Source organism: Gracilinanus agilis, chromosome 1 (assembly GCF_016433145.1).
Source record: "Gracilinanus agilis isolate LMUSP501 chromosome 1, AgileGrace, whole genome shotgun sequence".
In the NCBI taxonomy this organism is placed as follows: domain Eukaryota; kingdom Metazoa; phylum Chordata; class Mammalia; order Didelphimorphia; family Didelphidae; genus Gracilinanus; species Gracilinanus agilis.
In genome coordinates this window covers 141,931,094-141,958,207 of record NC_058130.1, presented here as the reverse complement: position 1 = coordinate 141,958,207, position 27,114 = coordinate 141,931,094, and the positions used below count along the sequence as shown (strand labels likewise).

At 46.6% G+C, this 27,114-nt stretch overlaps 3 protein-coding genes across 5 annotated transcripts in view; 2 read left to right on the top strand and 1 right to left on the bottom strand.

Annotated features, from left to right (window-relative positions):
- The window catches only part of ARHGDIG (Rho GDP dissociation inhibitor gamma), a 30,787-nt gene extending 17,889 nt beyond the window's left edge, over positions 1-12,898 (top strand). For both annotated transcript variants that reach the window (XM_044657146.1, XM_044657145.1), the window contains exons 2-6: positions 5,307-5,486; positions 10,747-10,830; positions 11,133-11,209; positions 11,556-11,619; positions 11,915-12,898. In XM_044657146.1, coding sequence (XP_044513081.1) covers positions 5,312-5,486; positions 10,747-10,830; positions 11,133-11,209; positions 11,556-11,619; positions 11,915-12,114 — 600 coding nt within the window. In that variant the 5' untranslated portion in view covers positions 5,307-5,311 and the 3' untranslated portion in view covers positions 12,115-12,898. The remainder of the gene's footprint in view (positions 1-5,306; positions 5,487-10,746; positions 10,831-11,132; positions 11,210-11,555; positions 11,620-11,914) is intronic.
- Positions 12,899-13,374: 476 nt separating this feature from the next.
- On the top strand, positions 13,375-22,570 carry PDIA2 (protein disulfide isomerase family A member 2). Its single transcript, XM_044657143.1, has 11 exons — positions 13,375-13,576; positions 15,594-15,800; positions 17,644-17,777; positions 18,239-18,376; positions 18,540-18,656; positions 19,259-19,384; positions 19,473-19,670; positions 20,080-20,200; positions 20,406-20,587; positions 21,256-21,363; positions 22,395-22,570. Exons 1-11 carry the CDS (start codon positions 13,375-13,377, stop codon positions 22,437-22,439), a joined length of 1,578 nt encoding a protein of 525 aa, XP_044513078.1. The 3' UTR covers positions 22,440-22,570.
- A 2,283-nt stretch (positions 22,571-24,853) lies between these two features.
- The window catches only part of AXIN1 (axin 1), a 176,438-nt gene continuing 174,177 nt past the window's right edge, over positions 24,854-27,114 (bottom strand). For both annotated transcript variants that reach the window (XM_044657625.1, XM_044657620.1), the window contains one exon: positions 24,854-26,767. In XM_044657625.1, coding sequence (XP_044513560.1) covers positions 26,641-26,767 — 127 coding nt within the window. In that variant the 3' untranslated portion in view covers positions 24,854-26,640. The remainder of the gene's footprint in view (positions 26,768-27,114) is intronic.

Genomic DNA, 27,114 nt, shown 5'->3' with positions numbered 1-27,114 from the left:
CTTTCTTTCTTTCTTTCTTTCTTTCTTTTTCTTTCTTTCTTTCTTTCTTTCTTTCTCTCTTTCTCTCTTTCTTCTCCCTTCCTCCTTCCCTCCCTTATTATATGTCTAAGTATCAATACTAAGTATTAGTACCAAGGCAGAAGAATAGTAAGGGCTAAGCAACTGGGGTTAATTGACTTGCTCAGATTCATGCAGCTAAGAAGTGGCTCAGGATAGATTTGAACCCAGGACTTCCTCTCTCCAGGCCTGGCTCTCCATCCACTGAGCCACATAGCTACTCCCTTTATTCCATTTCTGAGGCTCAAGAGTCTGGACCAGATGCCAAACTAGGCTGAAGGTGGGAGTTATTGGGGAAGGGATATGCAGACTAGAGATTGAGGGAAAGGTGGTTGGAGAATCACCCCAAGTAGAAATTCTTCCTCCCAAACCATCAAAATAATCACTTGCTCTTTTTTCAGAACAGTGATTAAAGCTTATAATAAAAATAGCTAGTATTAATATAGTCCTTTAATTTTTGCAAAGCTCTTTCCATATATTATCTCATTTGATCCTCACAACACCCCTGTGAGGTAGGTGCTATTACTATCCCCATTTTGCAATCAAGTCAACAAGCATTTATTAACACTTACAGAATAATTTCGAGATAATCTCAGAGTGTATCGAAGTTGACAGCAGTTAAGTGATTTATCTAGAGTTACACAGTTAATATCTGAGGTAGGATTTGAACTCCGTTCTTCCACTTTGCAAGTGTAGCACTCTATACCTTGTACCACTTAGCTGTTTGAAAATGAATATTTTCCTTCAATTTATAGACCTTTTAGTTTTTGACCTTACCATGCCAAGTATTTATCATGACTCTATGGGTAAGCATTTTCTTCCCCTTCCCCTTCTTAGAAAGGACCAACGGAAATGGCAGTGATTTTAGAACTGTAGGACTTGGGTTCAAATTCTGCCTCTGATGCTCATTGCATGACCTCTGGCAAGTCATTTAATCTCCTTGAGCTTCTGTATTTTAATTTGTAAAATGAAAGTTGGATTAGATGACCCTCTGAGGTTCCTTCCAGCTTTAGGTCTATGAATTTCTGAAGGGAAGGACTTAGAGCCTGGAATTTATTTTGATAAGTGATATCACAGGAGACTAGACCTTGGTAGTCGTTTCTGCCCTCCTTCTATCAGGGCAGCTGCATCTGTGGGATGATGAAGGGGAGTCTCTTTGAGGACCTAAAAGTATGCCCAGCCCAGTGCTTTGGGGATACCTGGCAATAGGAGGAATTGGGTGAATTCTGGCTGAATGAATGCAGTCACAGACAACATGAAATGTCACAGCGGGGAGGAACTTTAGAACAAAGAATGATGGTCCTCAATCAAATCAATCAAATCAATCAAAAATCAATCAAAACCTAGTCCTCAATCCCTCTTCCTCAAATTATCATGTATGACCAGACATATTAGTTCCTGCTATAATCTTAGCTACCAGGAAGGATCTCTTGAGCTCAGGAGTTCTGAGCTAGATTGATTTGTACGGATTGTTAGTCCATATTAAGATCATCAATAGAACGGTGAGGTGGTACTGTGGATAGAGTGCCAGACCCAGAGTCAGGAAGACTGTTTTCTTCAGTTCAAATATGACCTCAGACACATACTAGCTTAGCTGTGTGATCCTAGGAAAGTCACTTAACCCTGTTGGCCTCAGTTTCCTCATCTGTAAAATGAAAGGAACCAACCCTCAACTGGGGTCAGGAAGAGTCAAACACTATTGAAAAAATGACTTAACAACAAAAATTCATCAATTTAATGAGCTCTGGGAAAGGGGAGTCGGGCTCCAAAGGAAGGTTGAACTGGTCTAGGTCAGAAATGGAACAAGTCAACATTCCTCTGCCAGTTAGTAGTGAGATTGAGCCCATGTCCTGGCAAGATGAAGAGACCCAGTCTTAAAAAGATATATATTCTGTCTATGCTTTCGTTTTTTACATGATGTATTCACCACCACCCCCAGATGCTTGAGGCCAAGTGCTGGCTTTCCTTTTGTTTTCATAGCTTCATTACCTAGCTCCATGTTCTGCATGGAGTTCACAAGTAGTAAATGCTGTCAAACCGGATTGCATTGGACCTGGAAGAATGTTAGAACTGGGAGGGACATTGGCTATCACCTAATCCAATCTCTTCATTTTATAGATAAGAATCCTGCTAAGGCTCAAGGACTAGGAGTTGCTCAAAGTCACCTGGCCAAGCCTCCTGACTTCCTAGTTCAGGCGCTCTCCATCACAGCACAAATCCTGATTTCACAATTCATTTAGGATGATTTGTTATTGCTCTTCTCAGTGTATCTGATTCTTCCTGACCCAAGTTGGGGTTTTCTTGGCAAAGGTACAGAAGTGGTTTGCCATTTCCTTCTCCAGTTCTTTTTGCAGATGAGGAAACTAAAGTAAAACAGGGTTAAGTGACTTGCCCAGGATCACACAGCTAGAAGGGGCTGTGCCCAGATTTGAACTCAAGAACATGACCTGATTTCAGGCCTGACGCTCTATCCACTGTGCCACCTAGCTACCCAGGAGAACTTCCAGAAGGGTTAAAAAAAGATCCCTTTATAGGAATTTAGAGAAAGATTGGAGCTTAGTGTCAGCTGGTGTAGCCTGGGAAGACCTTCTGGAAGAGGCAAACTGTGTGTTAGTGGTGAAGGGCTGAGAGAAGGCTAGAATGAGGGGAGCAAAAGAATTCAGAGAATGTCAAGTCAGAGAGGAAGATGGCTGTCAGAGATCAGAGGAAGATATGATTGGGTACATCTTGTCCATTTGCCCCCCTCTTTCCACCTCATTGATTCTCCCTGGGACTCACTTTAGGTACCACTTTCTATAAGAAAACTTTCCGTCCTCCCCTCCACCCCTCCACCCCCCATTGCAAGTGCCTTCTGTACAGGCGACCTCTTTTATAGATCTCTCTTCATATTGCATGGGTTAGGGGTTGTGGCACCCCTTTATGGTCTGGAAAATCTGCATTAGAATTTTTGGCTTTTGCATCCCTTTTGCAAACTTTAACTTTAAAAAAAGAAATTATGTATATTTGTGGCATTAAGGGATAAAATATATTGATATTATATATTATACATAGAATTTATGCATTTCTGAGTTTCTAAATTTTTGTGTGTGTCATCTACTGGTCTTTGCATGTAGTCCGTGGCTTCTGCAAAATTCCCTTTTATTTTGTTATGTTGACCTGCAATATATCAAAAGTGCAATGGGGAAAGTCACAATATGGAAGGGATACCTGAATTTTGTGTGTAAGCATGTATATATACAACATATATATTTATTCATGAACATACGTGCCAATAGGCAGTGAATAGAATGTTCTACATTAGAGTAAAAAAACACCTGGGTTCAAGTGTTCTCTCAAATATTTCCTTATTTCTATGACACAGAACAAGTCACTTAACATCTCAGCCTCAGTTTCCCTGTCTATAAAATGGGGATAATAATAGTACCTACCTCATAGTATTTTAAGGATCAAAGGAGCTAATGGGTGGATCAGTGGAATAGAATAGGGGTAAATGACCTCAGCAGTCTAGTGTTTGATAAACCCGAAGACCCCAACTTTGGGAAAAGAACTCACTATTTGACAAAAACTGCTAGGAAAATTGGAAAACAGTATGGCAAAAATTAGGTATAGATCAACATCTCATACTCCATACCAAGATAAAGTCAAAGTGGGTATATGATTTAGACATAAAATAAATTAGGGGAACATAGAATAGTTTACCTGTCAGATTGATAGAGAAAGGAAGAATTTATGACCAAACAAGAGATAAAGAACAAGACAAGATATAAAATAAACAATGTTGATTATATTAAATTAAAAAGGGTTTTGTACAAACAAAACCAAAGCAACCAAGATTAGAAGGGAAACAACAAACTGGGGGGGGAAATTTTATTACAAATTTCTTTGGCAAAGATCTAATTTCTCAAATATGTAAAGAACTAAATAAAATTTATAAGAATACAAGTCATTCCCCAGTTGTCAAAAGGTCAAAGAATATAAATAAGCAGTTTTCAGGTGAAGAAATCAAAGTTATCAATAATCACATGAAAAAATATTTTAAATTCCTCTTGGTTAGAGCAATGCAAATTAAAACAACACTGAGGTACCACCTAGTAGACTGACCATTATAACAGTAAAGGAAAATAATAAATATTGGAGGGGATGTGGGACACTAATGCAATGCTAGTGGCGTTGTGAACTGATCTAACCATTCTGGAGGGCAATTTGGAACTATGGCCAAAGGGCTATAAAACACTGCATACCCTTTGATCCAGTGATACCATTATTAGGTCTGTATTCCAAAGGGATTTAACAAAAAAATGGAAAAGACTTACTTGTACAAAAGTATTTATAGCTGTTCTTTTTGTGCCTGCAAAGAATTGGAAACTAAAAGGATGTCTCGATTGGGGGAATGGCTGAACAAATTATGGCATGTGATGGTGATGGAATACTATTGTGCTATCAGGATTGATAAACAAGATGATTTCAGAAGACCTTCATGAACTGATGCAGAGTGAAATAAGCAGAACCAGGAAAACATTGTATACAGTTAACAGCAATATTGTGGAATGATCAACAGTGAAAACCTTAGCTATTATTGGCAATACAATGATCCAGGATAATCCTGAGGGATTTAGGACAAAGAATGCTATACACCTCCAGAGAAAGAACTGTTGGAGTCAGAATGCAGATGAAAGCCTATGATTTTTCACTTGTTTATGTGGGTTTATATTTTGAGGTTTTAGTTTTATAAAATTACTCACTTACAAAAATGAACAATATGGAAACATTTTGTAATACATATATAACCCAGATCAAATCACCTGCCAGCACTGGGAGGAGGAAGGGAGGAAAGAAGGGAGATAAGTTCGATTATATAACTTAGGAAAACTTGTGTGGAAATTTATTATTACATGTAATTGGTAAAAAAAATTATAAAATTTTTTAAAAGTAGCTCACATATAAAGTATTTTGCAAACTTTAAAGTACTATATAAATGTACTATTATTCCTATTCCTACATATGTGTGTGTTGTCCCCTTGATAGAATGTAAACTCTTTGAGGGCAAGGACTATTTCAGGTTCAGTTTTGTGTCTCCAGCACCTGTCACAGAACCTGGCATATAGTAGGTGTTTAATAAATGCTTGTGGGATGATTAGGTTGATAGAAGAGGTGGAAGTTGCAGGAGCTTTTGAATGCCATGAACTGATGATCCCATCCCAGGGTCTCTCCTCCCTGCCTGACAAGGTTCCTCTTCCTCCCCCAAATAGATTTCATGGCGGACAAGGAAGGCATCCGGGCTGTCCATGAAGAGGACCTGGATGAGGTAGATTTGAACTACAAGGCCCCAGAGAAGAAGACTCTGCAGGAGATCCAGCAGCTGGACCAAGATGATGAGAGTCTAACCAAGTACAAGCAGGCCCTGTTGGGGCCCATTCCTGAGGCTGTGGGTAGGAGGCTGGAGCTGGGGTGGGCCTACCAGCCTGAGGGATGAGGGTCAGGGCACTGGGGCTAAGGTGGACACAATAGCCTGAGGGACCAGAAGGTTGAGGCACTGGGGCTGAGCTGGGCACAACAGCCTGAGGGACCAGAAGGTTGAGGCACTGGGGCTGAGCTGGGCACAACATCCTGAGGAACCAGAGGGTCGGGGCACTGGGGCTGAGCTGGGCACAACATCCTGAGGAACCAGAGGGTCGGGGCACTGGGGCTGAGCTGGGCACGACATCCTGAGGGACCAGAGGGTCGAGGCACTGGGGCTGAGCTGGGCACAACAGCCTGAGGGACCAGAGGGTCGGGGCACTGGGGCTGAGCTGGGCACAACAGCCTGAGGGACCAGAGGGTTGAGGCACTGGGGCTGAGCTGGGCACAACAGCCTGAGGGACCAGAAGGTTGAGGCACTGGGGCTAAGGTGGACACAACATCCTGAGGAACCAGAAGGTTGAGGCACTGGGGCTGAGCTGGGCACAACATCCTGAGGAACCAGAGGGTCGGGGCACTGGGGCTGAGCTGGGCACAACAGCCTGAGAGACCAGAGTCTCAGGGTCCTGAGATTGAGGTGGGCACAATAGCTTGAGGGACCATAAACACAGGGACACCAAAGATGGCAAGGGGAGGAGGACAAAGAGGTCTAGAACACCAGATAACAGACAAGCAGAGTCCACAACAGACTGAGGATGGAAAATCAGATAGCTGGGTAGATTTTGGAGATGGGGCACTTGGAAACCTCTTCTGGCCCAGTAACCAAAAGGTGCAACTTCTAGGTCTTTCCCATTCCTCTTCCCCTGCCCTCTCCCTACATATAGAAGGGCTTTCCTGTGGCCCGTCTTCTTCCCATCTCCCATTCCCTGTCCCCCAACATACATATAGAATCCTAGGAATTAGAAGCTGGAAGAATCTTGAGCAACGTCTGGTTTTAATAACCATTTTATAACTAAGGAGACAGAGGCACCCAGGGAGTGATTTCTCTGAGGCTACGCAGGAAGTGCCCAGTGTACTCGCTCTGTATTCTCTGCTCCATACACAAATACCTCAAAGGAACAGGCACCTCTGTTCCCATGGTCAGATACTACTCAAGCCAGAGGCGGGTAATGAGACCCTGATATTAGGATCTGGCAGCTCCTTAACTTGCCTCGGACTCCTTGGGGGCTTGTGGTGGTGGTCAGAAGGAGAGATTATTTAGCTTAAAGAAGAGATAGTTTATGGAAGGAATTAGAGGAAGCAAAATGGCACTGCGTTGGAGCTCATGGCAAGAAGACCTGAGTTCAAATCCAGCCTCAGACCCTATCTGTGTGACCTTGGGCAAATCTCTTAACTTCTGTCTGCCTCAGTTTCCTCAAATGTAAAATGGAGAAAATAATAACACCTACTTTCCAGGGTGATGAGGACCAAATATTTATTTAAAAAACCCTTACCTTCCATCTTTCAATCTATCCTAAGTATCAGTTCTAAGGCAGAAGAGAGGTAAGGGCTAGGCAACTGGGGTGAAGTGGCTTGCCCAGGGTCACACAGCTGGGATGTATCTGAAGCCAGATTTGAACCCAGGTTGTCCTGTCTCCAGGTCTGGGCTCTCTATCCACTGAACCACCTAGCAACCTTGCTAGCTATTGTTTTTATAAATACCCATGGAAGAAAGAGATCAGACCGATTCTCTGGCCCTGGAAGACAGAGCTGAGGGCAATGGGAGAAACGACAGAAAGGGGATCACAGTTGTGTATAAGGAAAACAATTCCCAACCATTAGAACTCTTCCAAAATAGAATAAGGTGTTTGGTGAAGTAGTGAGTTCTCCATTGGTAGACGTCTACCAACAAAGTCTGGATGACCACTTAGTGGGGCATTCGTTGAAGGGGTTCCTGTTCAGGTACAGGTTGGGCTGGATGGTCCCCAGGGTTTTGGGGGTCCCCTTCTGTGAACTCTTTCCCCCAACCCCTGAGCTCTGTCCCGCCTCTGCTGAGCTGCCTCTCCCATGCAGGCAGGGCTCTGCTCCCCGGACCAAGCACATAGCTAGATCCTTACGAGGTCCTGTCTATGGGGGAGGCGGTGGTGATGGAGAAGAATCTGTCTCTCTAGTATCCAGGGGCCAGGTTGTGTCCGGACAAAATGAGAACAGAGAAAAGATGCCTCTCTGAAGAAGTATTAGATTGAGAACTCCTTGAGGGCAAGGATGTCTTCCTCTTTTTATCTCCTCATAGCTCAGTCCAATGCCTGGCACCGAGCAGGCGCTTAATAAATGTTTATTTACTGATTGACTGACTGACTGACTCACAGGCAGGGGAAAGTGAAGACTTGGGATGCTTTCAGTCCACTTGGCCCCTAGTCACTGATTGGGCCGTCCTGCACTGGACCTTAGTCCCTCACCATCTCATGGGAGTTTTCCTGGGCCCTGGAGCCAGTCCAGGTTCCCTTGCACACAGAAGGCACCTACTCCATGTTTGTTGTACTGAGCTAGTCTTTGTGATCGGACTCAGGGCTCTCACCCACAAACTTCCTTGACCACTGACCCATAGCTCCTGACTTATCCCTTCTCTTTCCCAAACTCCTGGAGTTCTGAGATCACTCATATCCATCCCATTCAAACCTAAGTGACTTGCCCGCCACCCAGGTGATTTGGCATCCTTTGGGGATGCCTGTTTCAAGCATCTCCCTTTCCCTCCTTCCTGTTCCAGCATCTTCCAGACTAGGAGGCATTTTCCTGGGCTTCATTAACAAGGATGAAGAAAAGCATTGTGGCAGAGTGGGGAGAGGGTTGGCTTTGGAATTCGGAAGGCACGGATTCAGATTTTGCTTCTGGCATACACTGCCTGCATGCCACAAGCCAGTCACCTGGTCTCCCAGCAGTGGATAGAATGCTAGAATGCTAGACCTGTGCTCAGGAAGACCTGGATTCAAATACAGCCTGAGACACTAAATTCATGTGACCCTGGATGAGTTTCCTAATCTCTATGTGCCTCATTTTCCTCAGTTGTAAAATAGGGATAATAAAAGCACCTTGTTGTAAGAATCATAATATTTGTAGGGTGCCAGGCACATGTTATTATTGTTCAGTCACTTTTCTTTTTCCTTTAAATTTATTTATTTTAGAATATTTTGCCGTGGTTACATGATTCATGTTCTTTCTCTCCTCTCCTCCCCCCCCCATAGCCAACAAGCAATTCCACCAGGTTTTACATGTATCTCAAAACCTATTTCCATATTATTAATATTTGCAATGGAGTGATCATTTAGAGTCTGTCAGTCATTTTTCAATTGGGTCTAACTCAACTTGACCCCATTTGGGTTTTTTTTTTGACAAAGATGCTGTTTCTTTCTCCAGCTCCCTTGACAGATGAGAAAACTGAGACCAGCAGGGTTAAGTGACTTAGCCAGAGTCACACAGCTATTAAGTGTCTCATGCCAGATTTGAACTTAGGAAGATGAGTCTTCTTGACTCCCAGCCTGGTACTCTATCTACTGCACTGCCCTAGCTGGCACACAGTAGCCCTTAATAAATGTTTGTCTTCTTCCTTCTCAGGACATTAGGCTGCTGTCTAAGAGGGAAGCAGATAGATTTTAGGGGTCTATGAACATGGATGGCAAAAAAAGACATTTGTATTTCAATAGAATTGATTTTCTTTGTCATTCTATTTATTTTATTTTATGTTCTCAACTTGATGACCTATTAATGCCTATACTCTGGGGAGTATTTGAGCTAGCTCATACCAATTCACAAAAAACAATTTTAAAAATTTTATTTTGAATCTAACAGTAAAATTAGTTTGAATCTAACAGTAAAAGCTACAAATAAAAAAACCGAAAAAACATGATTCTGAGAAGGGGTCCACAAGGCAGTCTGGGGTTCGAATAAAGGTGATGGATCCCTGGACTAAGACTCAAAATTATAGCTTTGCCTTGCTGGAGAGAGTTTACATATCCCAGACTTCTAGTCTAGGTCAATATATATATATAATAAACTCTATATAAATCTTTAAAAGATAAATGAGTTAACAACTACTCCACCCCTCAAGGCCTTTGAAATATGAAGTGGGCAGGCTGAGGGTTCTGTTTTTAGAGAAGAGGGGGTGATCTAACTTCTATCTAGGTTCTTGAACATACTGAAGTGAAACACTTCTTATGAGAAAGACACAGATTATATCCCCCTCAACTTAGAAAGCCCCATATTAATATCTCTGTTCTGTTGGATTTTTATTAAATATTTCTCAATGGCATTTTAATCTGGTTCCACGCTTAAGGGCTGTAATGCTACTGGGTGGAGCGTTTGACCTCGGATCTAGACTAAAAATATTGACAGGGAGAAGAAAACATAAATTCTGAAATAATACATCTAAGTAATAGAAACTCCAGTAGAATAAGTTTCTTGAGGGTTCATTTTTATCTTCACCCCTCCATGCCCCCCATGCTGTTCTTGGCACACAGTAGATACTTAACAAATATTTGCTGATTTGAATGGAAATGAATTAAAAGAAAGGCATTTAGACATGCGGATAAAAGAAATCTTCCTAGTCCCAAACTTCCCTTGATATTATGTCTAGTTTAGTTTTTCTAGGTCCAGCTATCATTATTGAAGGCTTGGCCTATTGGGCTACCTCATGGTCCCCAGTAAGAATGGTAGCCTCCCTTGAAAAGCCAATTTTGGAATTCACCTACTTAGATTTACTGCATCTAAACAAGTGGTCTGTTTTTTGTGTTGTTTTTTTTTAATTCCCAGAATCCTCTTGAAGGCATGGCTGGGTATGGTGCTTTGCCCTTCTTAGGACAATAATTAGGTAGCTCGCTCCCTTCTGCTGTCCAGGGAAAATTAAAAGGACCACTTGTTCAAACAGGATTTTTCTCACCTCAAAAATAAAAATCAAGTTACATGACTCACTCTTCGTCGCCCTCCCAAGTTCACAATGGACACCCTCTTCTTTTGTGTTGGGCACAAGTCTTCCAGGGAACTTCCAGTTTTATAGAGAAAGATAGCTAGAGCACAAAACAGAGGGAGCTGAAGGGGTCTGGAAGAGGGAGAGTGACTGAGAATTAGGAGAACCAAGGAAGGTTTCCTGGAATGGGGAGACCTCAGCTGGGCCCTGAAGATGTGAATGACCAGAGGGGGAGGGACGAGGGTATTCTGAATTAGAAGAATAGTTCAGGAACAGCAAGAAGACTGGTGACAGGACTCTTGCCTCACATAGAATTCCCTGTTCCTAACTCCCTCGCTCTCTCTGTATCCCAGATCCCAGCCTTCCCAATGTGCAGGTGACACGACTGACTCTGGTGTGTGACCAGGCACCTGGACCCATCACCATGGACCTGACAGGTGATCTTTTCCTCACATTTTCTGTCTGGGTGTTGGTAAGGAGAGAGCTAGGAGGAAAAGAGATCCGTGTTTTATCTTCCAGAAAGTTTCCATTGTGTCTAGAAAATTGAGACCCACAGAGCAACTCCGAACTCCCTCTTTTTCTCCCCATCCCACCTATCATGCCGGGGCAGGGAGGGTCTCTCATCCCAGTCCTGTCGCTATGGAAACCCCCTGTCTGACCTGCCAGGAAGGGGAAAACCCTAAGGGGTTCCCAGGAAGGGGCAACCTGACTCCCAGTCCTGTCTCTCTTGCCTATACAGGGGACCTGGAATCCCTCAAGAACCAGGTGTTTGTGTTGAAGGAAGGTGTGGACTACAAAGTGAAGATTTTCTTTAAGGCAAGACCCAACTTAGATCTCAGCCCTGGAGATTGCTTGTAATGGGTGTACCCCCTAGAACTTCCCCTCCGTACTCCAGAAAGGATTCATCATTTCTCTGAGTCTTTTCCTCTTAAGCCCAATCTTGGACGGGGACAGGACGGTCCTTGGTTTCCAGGCATGTTGTCAGTCTGGGGAATGCCCAGACACCTACCTCCTTTGGTCTTAGACTCCCCAAGTGGCTTGAGCTGGACTCCTGCCTGTGCCCCCTAGTGAGAAACCCTAACTTGAGTCCAATCCCAGCTTCACATACACAGAGCCAAGACCCTTTTTCTTTGACTCAGTCCACTCTCTCACTGGCCTGCAGGTCAACAAGGAGATTGTCTGTGGCTTGAAGTATCTGCACGTCACCTACCGTAAAGGGCTACGAGGTGAGGCTGAGACACAGGAATTGGGGTTGGGGAGGATCTCGGGATTCGGGCATCCAGGCATCCATCACCCCCATCCTCACTTTCCTTAGTAGAATTGCCCTCTACTGGACTCTGGAGGGAGAAAGTATGGTCCCTGGCCTCAGGAGCTCACCATTATCAGGAGGGAGCCCCTCTCCTTGGGGGGCACTTGGACTGAAAGGGGTGGGGGGTGATCCCTGCCTCCTGGGAGCCCTGAGTCTGAGGCAGGGAGCAGGGCGGCCTCCACGGACAACTCCTGACTTCCTTTTCCCCACAGTGGACAAGGCCATGTACATGGTGGGGAGTTATGGGCCAAGGACAGAGGAGTATGAGTTTCTGACGCCCATGGAGGAAGCCCCCAAGGGTCTGCTCGTTCGAGGCACGTACCACATCAAGTCTTTCTTCACGGATGATGACAAAACAGACCATCTGTCCTGGGAATGGGACCTCAACATAAAGAAAGACTGGAAGGACTGACCCCCACCCCCAACCTGCCCTCTACCCCCTGCCCCACCTGCACCTGCCTCAGCCTCCACTGGGGTCTAAGGTCACCCTTGGGCCAGGACACCCCCCGGCCAGGCTGTCAGAGACCTCGCCAGGGGGCTGAGAGCCCACGGTTGGAGCACTAGGTGCGGGTCCCTCTTCCTTTCCCCTCTCATCTTGGGGCCTTCCTCTGGCCCCCCCCCCCCCAGCATCACCCTCAGCCCAGGAAGGGGCTGGCTTCCATTTCCTCCCCCCGGCTCTCCCCCATGCCCAAGCCCTTCCTTCTCCTTGGAGGTCACCTTTCCGGGGACCTAGCACAATTCCCCTACCCCAATAGGGATTCCAAAGCACCTGGCCTGCTCTTCCTCCATGCCGTCCCCTCCCAGCCATCGGAGCTCAGTAGGAAGGGGCAGTTCCACCGCTCTTCCCCTCAGCCCGTCACAAGACCCCTTCGTGTCTGCCCCAGTTATATAAGCCCCGTCTCTTGTGGTCCCCTCACCCTGGTCCTCCCCACTCAGGGTCCAGCAGCCATATTCCTGGAGGAGGCTTCCAGGGACAGGCGGGGAGAGAGTGGAGTGGAACAGGCGGGGAACAGTATAAGCCTTCAGCCATCCCTGCCACCGCCGGGGGCTTGTGTCTGTAACCAAAGCTCATCAGAATTGCCTTGTGTCCCTGCCCCTCGCCTCCAGCCCGTCACACTCCTCCTCCCGGCCCCCGCCCCGCCCGGCCCCCTGTCTGTGTTCTCCACTCTTCCCATTAAACGTCAGCGTTTTCTGTCTCTTGGCTCAGACGTGTCTCTTGGGGGGCGCCCCTGCACGGTCCTCCCTGGCCCGAGAGCTTCACAGGACCCGAACCTGGGAAGGACCCTAGACATGGTCTGCCTGCCTCTGAGAGTCGGGCCGGAGCTCGAGGACCCCGAGTGGGGGCTAGGACGGAGGGTCCTTCCCCACCCAGCTAAGGGACCCTGCCTGCCTCTTTCCTGGGGTTCGAGGCTATTTAGAGCCTGGCCGATAGGGCTGGCTGGGAGAGATTGTCCCAAACGTCCGGCTGCCCCCCTGCCCGGCCCTCGCTAGTCCAAGAGCCTGGCCCCAGGCCCAACCAGTTCCCCTAAGCTGTGCCTTATCTTTCTAGGCCGCACCTGGTCCTGAGGCTCTGGAGCCGCCACGTGGCAATAGGTCCTTGGTCTCCCCCCTTGTTATCTGCCCCCACCCCCCTTCCCAGGGCACAGACACCAGCTGCCATTTGCTTCCAGCAATGAGACTTTACTCACTCCTGTTCTTTCTGCTTACGGTGTGGGCCTGGGCCCTGAATGGGGAGGAGGGGGGGGAGGCTCCAGAAGAGGCCACTCCGGGACCCCCCTCTGATGAACTTCTGGAGGAGGACAACATCTTGGTCCTCACCCAACACAACTTTGCTCGGGCTCTCCAAGAACACCGCTACCTGCTGGTAGAGTTCTGTGAGTGCAGGGAATGGGGGGAAGGGCTGCCCCCCAAGAGATTCCCTCCCCCTACTCCTGACTGAGTTTGGGGGAGGCAAATGGGGAGTTGAGGTCCAGGGAGAGAGGGCAGATCCAAGGAAGCCTTGGGAAGGGTGGAGCTTTAGGCTGAGGGCAAGAGGCAAGATCTCCTCCAGGGCAAGGAGATGGGGGTCTCAATCAGTAGTGTAGGGAATTGGGGTTCTCTTGGATCCAGTGTAGGGAGTTGAGGGTCTCCTCCAGTGCAGGAGGTTGGGAGTCTTATTTAGAAGTTCAAGGGGATTGGGGGTCTCCTGGGTCCAGCGTAGGGAGTTGGGGGTCTCTTCTAGTTCAGGGGTTTGGGGGTCTCACTTAGCAGTTCAAAGGGATTGGGAGTTTCCTCTAGTGCAGAGATGGGGGATCTCAATCAGCAGTGTAGGGGATTGAGGGTCTCTTGGGTCCAGTGTAGGGAGTTGGGGGTCTCCTCCAGTGCAGGGGTTTGGGGGGGTCTCATTTGGCAGTTCCTGGGGGTGGGGTCTCACCCAGGGCAGAGGGGTAGAGGAGAGGAGTTGGGGCAGAGGCAGGAGTCTGCCACAGAGAGGCTTCCTCTCCTGGGAGGGTTTGCCCGGGATCTGAGATCAATTCAATTATGAGATGCTGGGATTTTTCAGCTCTAAACTCACATCCTCACCCTGCTACTGAATTCCTGAGGAACCTCGAATAAAGCACACTGACCCCACCCCCCACTCCCCACCCTGGATTTCTCTTTCCTTCTCTGGAAAAGGAATCCTTTGGACTCTAATGGCTGTCTCCTTCTCAGACACTCATTCTGGGGCTCTTTGACCTCTCTGCCCCGTGTCATTTCTGCTCTGGGGAGCAGCTGGGAGGGGATCCCTCCCCCTGGAGCTGCTGGGCCCAGCTGGACCTTTTCCCACTGCAGAGTTAACCATTAAAGGGCTGGGAGACAACTCCATCTTCCTCCTCTTCTTCTTTTGTTCCCCCAACACAAAGGGGACACCCTTCCCCCTGGCAAGTTTGGATCTGTCTCAAGACTGTCCACTCCAAAGGGCTCCTTAGTTATTTCCTTTGAAGATGAGGCTGGGAAACCCAGAAAATGAATGGAGAAACATTGAGCAAGTATAGCACAGAAAATGTGAGCTCCCAGAGGCACAGACAAGGAGAGGGCTCAGACCCTCTGACGTTTAGGCAGATGACACACACACCTGCGTGATTCAATGGCACTAAGCCGGCTGGAAATTGATGTTGGACCTCAGTCTCCCAAGTTCCACAGGCCTCCCATTGTGTTCCAGCAAGAGACCCTTTCCCACAAAAGGAGCCTGGCATGGGAGAGGGAGTCCAGGGAACACAATTCTGAGGAATCCCAGAGCACGGTCCCCTGGGATAGTCCCCAGGAAGCTCTCGGGGAATCCAGCAGGAATAGGAAGAGAAAGAGCCATTCAGGTGAAGGTCCAACACCCCAACCCACCACACCCACCCACAATCCATCATGCTCCTTTTCCCTCTGGCGACCCTTCAGTTTGTAGAGGAGATGGCTGGGGGGTTTGGAAAGGTCCCAGGTTCAAAGCCTGGATCAGCTACTTACTTGCATGGGTGGTCTAGAACAAGTGACTACTCTCTCTCCTCGGGCACGTTTTCTCATCTGTAAAAGGCAGGATTTGGACCAGGGTTCCACTAACATCCCTCCTAACTCTGGTTTCCATGAGCTAATTAGTCAGATTACAGCAAGACACTTTAGCTACGCTCACAAAAGATGGCGAGCCCCAGAGAAGGATAGGACCCCGAGGCAGACTCCCAAGAGAAGATTGCTGGCCACAAACGCACAAGTCAGTGTTGTTGACCTGCCTAAAGGCATTTGGTAGCTGGGCTGAATGACCCCCTCTAAAGACAAAGGTGCCGGTGAACGTTTCTGAGTGAGAGACAAGAGAAAAATAGTGGAGGAAGGAAAAGGGGGGACTAGGAAGTGGGGTTCCATTCACTGAGCTCTTCGCCCACTACCCAGATGCCCCCTGGTGTGGGCACTGCAGGGCTCTGGCCCCCGAGTATGCCAAGGCAGCATCCCTGTTGAAGAATGAATCCTCAGAACTGAAGCTGGCCAAGGTGGATGGCCCAGCGGAGAAGGAGCTGGCGGAAGAGTTTGGTGTGACGGGATACCCTGCCCTCAAGTTCTTCAAAGATGGGAACAGATCCCAACCTGTGGAGTTTACAGGTGGGCACGGCACCTATGGTGGCATGGCGGGACCTTGGTGGGGGCAAGAAAAGTTTCTCAAATGGGGGCATCGAGCTGTTGAATCAAGATCCAGCCAGAATGGGGTAGGAAGAGGGGCCCCAAGTGTGAGTCAGAAGGTGTGAGTTCTATTCCTGATCTCCTCTCTAAGTCGGCTTGTAACATTCAGTGACTTACCCCAAACCCCCAAAAAGTCCATATGGGAGCCAGAAAAACCAGGAATCCTGACTCATTCTGGCCCTGTTGATTCTTGCCTTGCCTGGTAACCTGAACCCTTACCAGAAGTGAGACAGTCCCAGGTGGCAGTGGGGGAAGGAGAGGGAAGGCAGGGAGCTTAGGCTTCTTCTCATTCTGCTGCCCCTCCAAGAGCTGAGGGGAAGCTGGGGCCCTGACCCCTAAGGGGAGAAGGTAGAATCTGATTAAGTTTTCTGTGCTATTATTCCTGAAGATGAGACAGCTGGGTAGTCTGGAAAATTGTATAATCAGATCGCTCCCGCACTGATTGAAGATCTGGTCTCAAAAGTCAAAGCTCAAAATCACTCTAGTGGAGTGCCCTTGGGATCTCTCTTTGGATCTATATTATTTATTTATTTTTAATACCATTTAAATTTTTAAAAAATCCCTTCATCTTCTGTCTTAGAATCAATACTGTGTATTAGTTTAAAGCAGAAGAGCGGTAAGGGCTAGGCAATGGGGGTTAAGTGACTTGCCCAGGGTCACACAGCTAGAAAGTATCTGAGGCCAGATTTGAACCTAAGACCTCTCCTCTAGAGGGCTGGCTCTCAATCCACTGAGCCACCCAGCTACACCTCTATTTTTAAATTAAAAAAAATTTAAATTTTTAAATACTATTTATTTTTTAAAATAAATGATATTGATAAAAGCATTGATGATAAAGACAAAAGGGATCAAAATGTGCACAAGAAATAAGGCTGAAGATGGCATGCTGATTAAATTTGCAGATGACATAAAGCTGAGAGGAATGGTTTTTGATGGGCAAGGACATTGGGATGAAATCTAATATGGATAAATATATAGCATCTTATGCTCGGGTTCAAGAAATCAATTTCATGAGTATAAGGTGAGAGAGGAGGGAAATTTGGGATTTCGGTGTACCATGAACTCTATAAGAGACCATAATATAATATGGTAGCCTAAAAAGGCACCTGAGCCTGGTACCTAAACGGCATCTGATTCTAAAAAGTAAAATAAAATAAAATAAAATAAAAGGCATCTGAAAAGGCAATATTAGTCTAAATTCCAAGAAATAGAGCATCCTGCCCTAAGGAGGGCTGTCTACTGTCCTTTACCCTGGTCAGATCGCATCGTCCTGGGCACATTTTAGGAAGGACACCGGGAACCTAGAGAGAGGCCAGAGGAGAAGGATTGGGTTGGGGAAAGGCCTTGAGGTCATGCCATATGAGAGTCAGTTGGAGGAAATAGGAATATTTAGCCCGGAGAAGAAAAGGCTACTCACAGGAGATGAGGGGAACTGGCATGGCAGATGTCTTCGAATATTTGAAGGGAGCTCATGTGGCAGAGGGATTAGTCTGCAGGGCAGAGGCAGGGGAGTTGGGAAGGAATTGTAGAAAGGCAAATTTTGGCTTGATATTAGGAAGAATTGCCTAATCATCACACCTACCCCAAAGTGGAATGGCCCATGGGGGAGGTAGGGGGACTCCTTCACTTGAGGTCTTCGAACAAAGTTTGGAGGATGATTTACTAGGTATGTTGTACAGAGCCTTCTAATTCAGGAATGTGTTGGATTAGCTAATCCTATCGTCTCGTCTAATTCTGAATTTGGCAATTTGGGGTTGCATCACAGGCCCACGGGAGGCTGAGGGCATTGTTCGTTGGCTAAAGCGACGTTTAGGTCCCAGTGCCACTCGCCTGGAGACTGAGGCCGAAGCTGCACAACTCATTGATTCCCAAGACATTGTCATCATTGGGTTCTTCAAGGTGAGTTTGGGGGCAGCTCGGTAGCACAGTGGATAGAGTGCCAGGGCTGGAGTTGGAAGGACCTGGGTTTAAAAAGGATCTCAGATACTTTCTTGCTGTGTGACCCTGGGCAAGTCACTTAATCCCAGTTGTCTAGCCCTTGTTGCTCTTCTTAGAACTGTTACTAAGACAGAAGGTAAGAGTTAAAAAAAAAAAAAAAAAGCAAGTTTGGAGATTGACTATGGGTCCCACAATCACCCTCTTCCTCATTCCCACCCTCCATCCTGGGGACTTAATTTTTATCTGTAAAATGAAGAAATTTGGATTTGATCATTTCCAAGGTCCCTACCAACTCTGACATTTTATAGTTTATGGTTCCTTCTAATTCTACATTCTATGAACTTTGGCATAATTGAGGTGTATGGGAGGTGTCAGGGAGAGGGTCAGTTTGCACCTGGATTCACATTTAAGCATGGATACAGGACCTCCAGGATGAAGATGTGGCTGGGTTTTTGGCCATTGCAGAGGATGCCGTTGATTTGACCTTTGGCCTCACTGACCGACCAGAGCTCTTCCAGAAATATGACCTGAGCAGGGACACTGTGGTCCTCTTCAAGAAGGTAGAAAAGGAAGGAAAGGCAATGGGGGAGGACAGGTTAGGGAAGAGACCTCACACGCCATTGGGAAATTGGAGGCTGAAACTCACCCTCTGATCTTGGGCCATCCTGGTCCTGGTCTCTGTCTCTTCCCTGTTCCTTTCTGGCCCCGGTCTGGCTGTTTCAGTTTGATGAGGGACGTGCAGATTTTCCAGTGGATGAGGAGCTAGGATTGGACCAAGCAGATCTCTCCCATTTCCTCGTCATACATAGCATGCACTTGGTCACAGAATTTAACAGTCAGGTAATGCCCCAACTCTTCTTGTCACAAGACCTGAGGGCAGGGTTAGTTGGAGGGAAGTAATTCTATCAACCCAATCCCTTATGCCCAAACCATCTGGGTGAAAGAAGGGTATCCATCCATCCATCCATCCATCCATCCATCCATCCATCCATTCTTTCATTCATTCCTTCATTCGATAAGCACATATTAAGGGCTAAGGAGGAGGCAGACCCAAGATGGCAGCAAAAGCTGAAACCACTAAGAGAATCCTCCTAAACCAACGATAAGCAAGTTTTAAGTATTTATTATGTAGCAGACATTGGGCTAGGAGCATGGGATACAAAGACAAAACCAAAGCAATCCCTGATCTCAAGGAGCTTAAATTATAATAGAGCTGTGGGGAAGGGGTTGGAAACAAAATGTTTACAAATAATAAATATTATGTGGGAGACAATTAAGATTCTGTAGGGTGAGACTGTGAGTGAGATAGAGATATGGGGACAGATACTGGGAGAGGAAACATTGGTGAAAGAGAAACTGAAGATGGCATCAGGGAAGGATGCTGGTGGGGACCGTTGGGCCATGGATTATGGCTCCTGACCAATCTCTCTTCTCCCTTAAAGACATCCTCCAAGATCTTTGAGGCCAGGATCCTCAACCATCTTCTGCTCTTCATCAACCAGACACTTAGCCCACACCGGGAGCTTCTGAAAGGTTTCCAGGAGGCTGCCCCCGCCTTCCGGGGAGAAGTATGTAAGGGAGGAAGGGACCCATTGTTCCTGGGCTGACAGGGCTGGTCTTTCCCAGTTCTCAGGCTTGGTCTGGTCTGTCTCCCAGATCTTGTTCGTAGTGGTGGATGTGGCTGGAGAGAATGATCATGTTCTGCAGTACTTTGGCATGAATGCCACAGATGCCCCAACGCTTCGCCTTATCAATGTTGAGACCACCAAGAAGTACTTGCCCAACCTTGGAGGGGAGATCACAGCTGCCTCCATCTCCACCTTTTGCCAAGACGTCCTTAGTGGCAAAGTCAAGGTCAGACCCCTCCTCATCCCTCAGGTTTTCCATTGTCCTTCCTTGAATTTCTGAGAAAAATTTGTGGAGGATGGACCCTGGGACCCTGCTCTAGTGCTCAGCCTATGTGAGTTCCTGTCTCAGAAATGGGAGCCTAACGTGCCCCCATCTCAAGAGCTGTCATTAGGAGGATGACTGGGCTGCGTAGAGCTCAGAGTGGCCCTAATCCCGGGGCCACCAGTTCATAGCTTCTACGGGCCCAGATGCCCCCCTACGATACCCTTGGCAGTAAATATAAGCACTAGGTGGGTTCTTATTCCCTATGACTCTGTTTCTGTCTGCAGGAAGGTAGAGGCAGGGTCAGGCCAGTCCAGACACCTTTTTCCTCACCCAGTGCATACAGAGTTGCTTTCCTGTCTCTTCCCAACAGCCTCATCTCCGGAGTCAGGAGATCCCAGCAGACTGGGACCAGAAGCCTGTCAAGGTTCTTGTAGGGAAGAACTTTGAACAGGTAGCCTTTGATGAGTCAAAGAACGTGTTTGTGAAGTTCTGTGAGTATCCCCGAGGGATGGGGGAGGCCAGGGGCTCTTAGGTACTCTAGCAGCTTCATTTCCTGGCCTCGGAGACCTCAATAGTATGACTTCCCCAGGGCTCTGGGTAATAGGGCCCTCCGTCAGGGGTATGGGCATCAGATTCATGAGGGGCAGTGGCTTGGGTGGAAGGCCTCTCTGCTCTTGTCCACCTGTCCTGCCTCAGATGCGCCATGGTGTACACACTGTAAGGAGATGGCCCAGACCTGGGAGGACCTAGCAGAGAAGTATAAAGACCGTGAGGACATCATCATTGCTGAACTTGACTCCACAGCCAATGAGCTGGAGGCCTTTGCCATCCGGGGCTTCCCCACCCTGAAATATTTCCCAGCAGGACAAGGCCGTAAGGTGAGGCTCTAGGGAGAGCCAGGGGTTGATGTACTGCTGTTTCCTGGCGCATGATAGGTGCTTTATAAATGCTTGGTTTGATTAAGCTAGGGCTGACGAAGTTAAAGAAAAGCCAATCTTTCCTCCTATCAACCACCCCATCCTGATTCTGTTGAGAAGAGCCCAGAGGAGCTAAAGTATCTAGCAGCTCCCTTCAGGGCCTCTGGCAGGTGGAAAGTACCTGAGATCTGGGCTTGATATACGAACCTGGCAAGCCACTTTACAAGTCTGAGCATGATAAGTACGTGAACAGGGGGAGGGCAGTGATGGCGCACACACGGCTCCAAGGGTTGGACACCGGCACGCATCCTGCTCCACTGGGAGTGCCCTGCCGACAGCACGCCCCAGGAAAGTACTTTGGAAACCTTAAAATACTGAATGATCAGGAAAGGGTTGTCTAGAGCCTGTATTTCTAGAGCCAGAACTAGGGTTCTTTTACTTGGAACACAATCAAATTGGGGCCCTGGGATGGTGGCAGAGGTGGTAAGGACAGGCAACCTGGGCAAGTCTCTTGGAGTCTCTGCTCCCTCCACTCCTCAGGGTGGAAGGCAGGCTCTTCTGCTGTGAGTGGAGAGGGAGTGAGCTCAGGGGGTCTCCTCAGACATCCAACTTATTCTTCTCCTTGGCAGGTGATCGAGTATAAAAGTTCCAGGGACTTAGAGACCTTCTCCAAATTCTTAGACAATGACGGTGTCCTGCCAGAACCAGAGCCAAAGGAACCTGAGGTCCCCCTTCCGGTGGGTGGTCTCTCCCAGTATCCTCCTCCTTTCCCCCTTCTTTCCTATTCCCAAGGTATCTGGGGCAAAGAAGTGTATGATCTCAGTCAAGTCATTTCCTTCTCATTTGGCCCTCAAATGGGGCTGAACTAGATGATTTCTAAGATCCTTACAGATTCATTCTATGCTTTGGTGGTGGTGGGGATCCCAAAAGGGGGGGGGGAACCTTAGGAATAAGACCTTGGATACTGCATCCTAACGAAAAAAACACTGGATTTTGAGTCCAAATATTTGGGCGTGATTCCCAGCTCTGCAATTTACTACCTGTGACCTTGGCTAAGCCTTTTCCCATCTTTGGTTCTCAATTTCTTCATCTATAGAACTGGGAAGGGGGGTTGGATTACATAATCTTCAAGGTCACTTCCAGTCTTATTCAGAATTCCCACATTCTATAAGGAAACTTCCCCAGTATCTATCTGTCCATCCATCCATCCATCTATTCTTCCATCCATCCATTCATCCATCCATCCATCTTTTTCTATCTCTTTCTGCATCTATCTTCTTTTATCCTATATTATTCTTTATAGTCTACATATTTTATTATTCTTTATGTATATTCTATGTCTACTTTATAGACATATATGTATATATTTATATCTACATATTAAACCCTTAACTTCCATCTTAGAATCAATGTTGCGTATTGATACCAAGGGAGAAGAGCACTAAGGGCTAGGCAATGGTGACTTGCCCAGGGTCAGAAAGCTAGGAAGTGGCTGAGGCTAGATTTGAATTCAGGACCTCCCATCTCTGGATCTGGCTTTCAATCCACTGAGCCACCTAATTGCATCCTAGACCATTATATATTTATCCCATATAAATCTTCCTTTTACATAGCTGTTTGAATGTTGTTTCCTTCATTAGACTGTGAGCTCTTTGAGAGCAGAGCCTGTTCTTTGGGCCCATTTAATCCCCAGTGCTTAGAACAGGGCCTAGCACATATTAGGTGCTTAGTAAATTATTAAATGACTAACTGACTTTTTTCTCACCAGGAGGCCGGAACCAATGACAGCAAAGACCACAAAGATGAACTGTAGCTGGCCTTGTCCATCTCCCAGAGGTCGAGAAGAATTTAATTTTTAGATTTTTTAAAATTAAATCACCCTGGCCCTTGACTTCATTCTGACAAAGCTGCTCCTCCCTCTGTCAGGCCCTAAGAGCCGCTCTCCACTCCTGCTCTCTTCTCCATTTCTCCATGGGTAGGGCTCTTGGGGGATCAGAGATGGGAATAACAGGAGTGGAGGGACACAGATGACACCAAGCTCATCTGATGCCATTGGGACTTCCATAATAAAGGTTTTTGAGCCCAAGATTGTTCTGGATACCTGGAGCGTGGGGAGATGGCAGAGGGGAAGGAAGAGATCTAGGGGTGCGGATTGATTGGGATAATGGTGGTCCCCTGCCATCAAGGCGTTTGTATGCTAACTGAAGAGACAACACATTCCTGTAGAAATACGAATATCAAGTAGTTTTGAGAGAGAGGGCACTGGAGGTGGCAGAGGGGATCAGCGAAGGCTTCACTAGAGGTGACATTTGAACTGAATTTTGGAGGAAATGAAGGATTGTTATAAGGAGTGGAGGCAAGGCAGAAGTTGATAGGAAAAGGATTTCCTAACAGTAAACAAGACCGTCTGGCCAGAGGATTGTAATAGTGCTGTAGAGGGGAGAATTCTGTAATGACTGAAATGTTAGGCACTTTTGGTATGCAAGTAATACAGTACTTCAAAGATTTAAGCATGAGTACTCTAGTCTCTACATCAGTAAGATTCTTCACGTTCAGCCATTTTTTGTTGTAACCAACCCTTCTGCCGTATGATCCGGAGTCCCTTCCCTTCTGGCTAAAGTGGGAGAGAAATCAAAATTTTCTCCAACACTCCAAAAAACCCACAATGAAACAGTGTGACACCTAGGTTTCTGATGGTTTAACAGACACAACTTTTCCCTTGATGGAGGATCTTCCTGATGGACAAGCTGGTGGATTTTCTGTCTGTACTGGAAGGAAACTGGAGGATTAGCTGAGGCTCTGATTGACCACTTTATACGACTTCCTTCTCCAGTTAATTTTATACATGAGGAACTGAGGCAAACAGGGTGAAATGACTTGCTCAGGGACACAGAGTTAATAAGTGTTTGTGGTTGGATTTGAATTCATGAAGAGGAGTCTTCCTGACTTCAGGGCTGGCACTTTATCCGCTGCTCTATCTAGCTGCCTCCTCTTTCTTCACCCCCCACCCCCTCCATGAGGTAGCCTGGCTAAATGGAAAGTTTCTCTCTGCCTCTGACATTAGCTGGGTAGCCCTGAACAAGTCACTTAACCTTAGCCTCAGGAAACTCTAAAATTGATTTACTAAGACATAGGATTACAAATTATTCTGCCTAATAATCATCAACCCTGTTAATGAGCGTCTCCAAATTTAACAAGGCAGGACTAGGACACAGTGATGGCTAAACCTATACTTAAGCCTTTTGCCAGTGGTAGTGTTTGTCAGTTTTATTTCATTGGCATAGGCTTTCAAGACTCTAGGATTATTTCCACCATATGATCTGGAGACCCTTCCCTTCTGGCTAAAGTGGGAGAGAAATAAAAAATTTCTCTAACACTCCAAAAAACCCACAAGGAAACAGTGTGACACCTACGTCTCTGATGGTTTAACAGACACAACTTTTCCCCTGATGGACAAGTTGGTGGATTTTCTGTCTGTACTGGAAGAAAACTGAAGGATTAGCTGAGGTTCTGACGGGATCATTTATATGACTTCCTTTTTTTGTTTTGTTACAGAAGCAAGCATACTATATACCTGGCTTGACAAGTCCCTTGCTCTGAAATCATCTTAATATTCTAGTTTTTACTGCTGTTTCATGAGGCAAGGTCAGACAGGGATAAAGAATCTCTGCTGTAGTCTTACTACCATTTTCAACTCTTCTTCTCTAAATAAAAAGATCTGAAAACCCAGGATTCCAATTTCTTTGACCAGCTCCTCTTTCCACCTCCATTTAGAGACCACTTGTGGGGTGCAGAGGGCCAATGGGTGGATTGGGAGACAGTTATGATACTGTGTAGTGGCTAGGTTATACCTAGGGGGTGGGTGGGATGGGGAGAGCCACGGGTTGATGGCTCTGGGGTACAGAGGGCCATGTGGCCCACTGATCTTCTACTCTTAGGAGGGACTGGCCCAAAACAGTCTTTGGTTACTGTTTCTATTTCCCCAAACATTCACATTTACAAGGGGTAGCTGTAGTCTGGCATCTGGCATGGTGCTGGAAAATGCCAGGGTCTGTCTGAACCAGGTAGGAAGGGCTTCTTCATCTGACGTCTTCAGGCCAGCTACCAGAGGGAAGAGACAAGGCATCCTCTCTAGGGAAACCATTTGAATAGACTTCTTCAGGTTCTTAATCCTGTCTCAGTCGTTTCCAGTTCCTTCTAAACCACAGTAAAAACAGCAGACATTTGTGTTTTTTAAAATTTTATTTAATTTCATTATTATCCAAGTACCTTTGAAAAGATAATTGTACAAGTCAGAGCATGAAAAATGGTCTGGGGCAGCTACTCACTTGCCCTGGCCTTAGAAAATGTACATATTTACAATGAGACCCTTTAGAAACAGGGAAATGAAAAAGGGCTATGGTCGGGCCACAAGAAAACATCTCACTGGACAGAGGATACAATTAGAACTTTAAAAAGAGAGAAGAGTCTAATGCAGTTAGTTCCCTGGATGAAGACAAGTTCTCATTTGCTGGGGTTCACACAGTGGCAGGCAAATGACAAGACTGCATTTCAAGGCACTCGGTGACATATACAGTATTAGAGGCCCCTGCCCTCCTTCCCAGGGCTCTGCCGTACCTGCGTCGGGCTGGGGTCCCACTTAGGGAGATGCGGGCGGGAGTGGAGCCACAGGTAAGAAGAGAGGCCGGAGAGGAGGCCAATCCCTCGCCTTTCCAGTGGGCCCAGGCTAGAGGACCCATCAACATCCTGTCCTGATCTGATTGAGATGGAAGCGGAGGAACCCAGAGTTTCCTCAGACAGACCACAGAAGGACAGTTGGGAAACCACAGAGGACATCTTATGTAGTTAGCAGCAGTGAGGGCAAGTTCCCCTCTGAAGACAGGCCTTAAGTGATGGGGAGAGGGTGGGAGTGTGGGGAGAGAGAGGCCTGATCTCTCTCAGTGCCAAGATCAATCAGGGATGCTCTAGGGCAGTGGTATCAAACTCAAAAGAAACAGAGGCCACTCACTAATCTGTACACGAGGATCCCTGTGGGCCACCTCTCGACTTAGTTTTAAAATGTAACATTATCTACGACTTGCTTAGTTTTCACTTATTTTGTTAAATATTTCTCAATTACATCTTAATGTGGTTCAGCACCTGGGAGGGGGTGTAGTGGGCTGCAGGTGACCCTCAGGCCCGGCGTCTGACACTTCTGCTATGGGGAATCTGCTGTTTGACAGCAATTCAGCCCCCAAAGCATATTGCTATATAGCTCTCACCTCTTTGATCTGGGCAAGTTTCTTCCCTGGAGGGTTGAGTCAAATTATGTTAGCGAGAACGTTAAATAATAAATGACCAATGGCTTGTTCCCACAGGAGGAGGCAAGGTTGCCTTGGCTAGACTCCCAAGAAGAGTGTGTGTAGGTAGAGGGGTCTTGAAGGATATTGCTCTGGGGGGTTTCACTCAAGGGTAGGGTTTCTTTCCTCCTCCTCATCTGTACTGGTAAGTTTTCAAAGACTGACCCCCGTTGCCTGGAAGCGTACATAAAGAGAATATGAGAGAATGAAATAAAATCACCCAGATGGAAGAGATGGGGGTCGGGGGTTTGCAGGTAAAGGGAAGGGCATCCAGATGGGACAGATCTAATGGCTGTACACATTTGGAGATTTCCAAAGTACCTATATGTCTGACATTTACATAAGAGCACTGTGACACTGGAAATATCTTCCTTTATTACAATATATCAAAAATATGAGCTTTAGTAAACAAGGTCATATACTTTCTAGTACAACTGTACAACACTACATTACATAGAATAATTTGCATGTAGGCAGGTTCTCAAAGAGGAATCTTCAACCCCTTGTGGACAATGCTGACTGGGGAGGGTCCACAGGAGGCTCCAACCCTAAGGGGCCTGTATGATGCCCTTTGGGATAGAGAGCTGAGCAGGATGCTGCCAATCTTGGCACTGCGCTCTGTTTCCGAATTCCTCAGCAGTGGTGCCCGATGTGGGAGACAGGGAGACTAGAGGATTAATCAACTTTCTCCACTTTCCCAATTATCTTCTCTTCAAAAATGGGCAAGATGGCATCATCTTCTCGAACTTCCTCAAATACTACCCCACAGTCAAATTCATCACTTACTTTCTTGAAGTAATATCTGCAAGATAGAAGGAAATTGGGTGATGAGAGTTGGTGAGAAAGGGAACTGGAATATTATCAGAAGTCACAATTAGACCCTTGTTTTGATCTCCCTGATCAACGATGTTTTCCATATAGATTAACTCATCTAATACTCACAAGCACCCTGAGAGGCAAGTGCTATTATCCCCATTTTACAAATGAGGAGACTGAGGCTGAGAGCAATTAAGTGAGTTATCCAGTTACAGAGATAGTGAGTGTTTGAGGTATGAATACATGGACCCAGGTCTTCCTACATTTTAAGTCAAGTGCTCCGTCCTCTAACACCATACCGCCTCCTAAGGAAAGTGCTATCTGTAAGTTCAG

Coding starts and splice junctions, on each gene's coding strand:
- PDIA2 (XM_044657143.1), top strand. CDS start 13,375: ATGAGACTTTACTCACTCCTGTTCTTTCTGCTTACGGTGTGGGCCTGG. Junction 18,377..18,539: donor CTGTGGTCCTCTTCAAGAAG/GTAGAAAAGGAA, acceptor TGGCTGTTTCAG/TTTGATGAGGGACGTGCAGA. Junction 20,588..21,255: donor CAGCAGGACAAGGCCGTAAG/GTGAGGCTCTAG, acceptor TCTCCTTGGCAG/GTGATCGAGTATAAAAGTTC.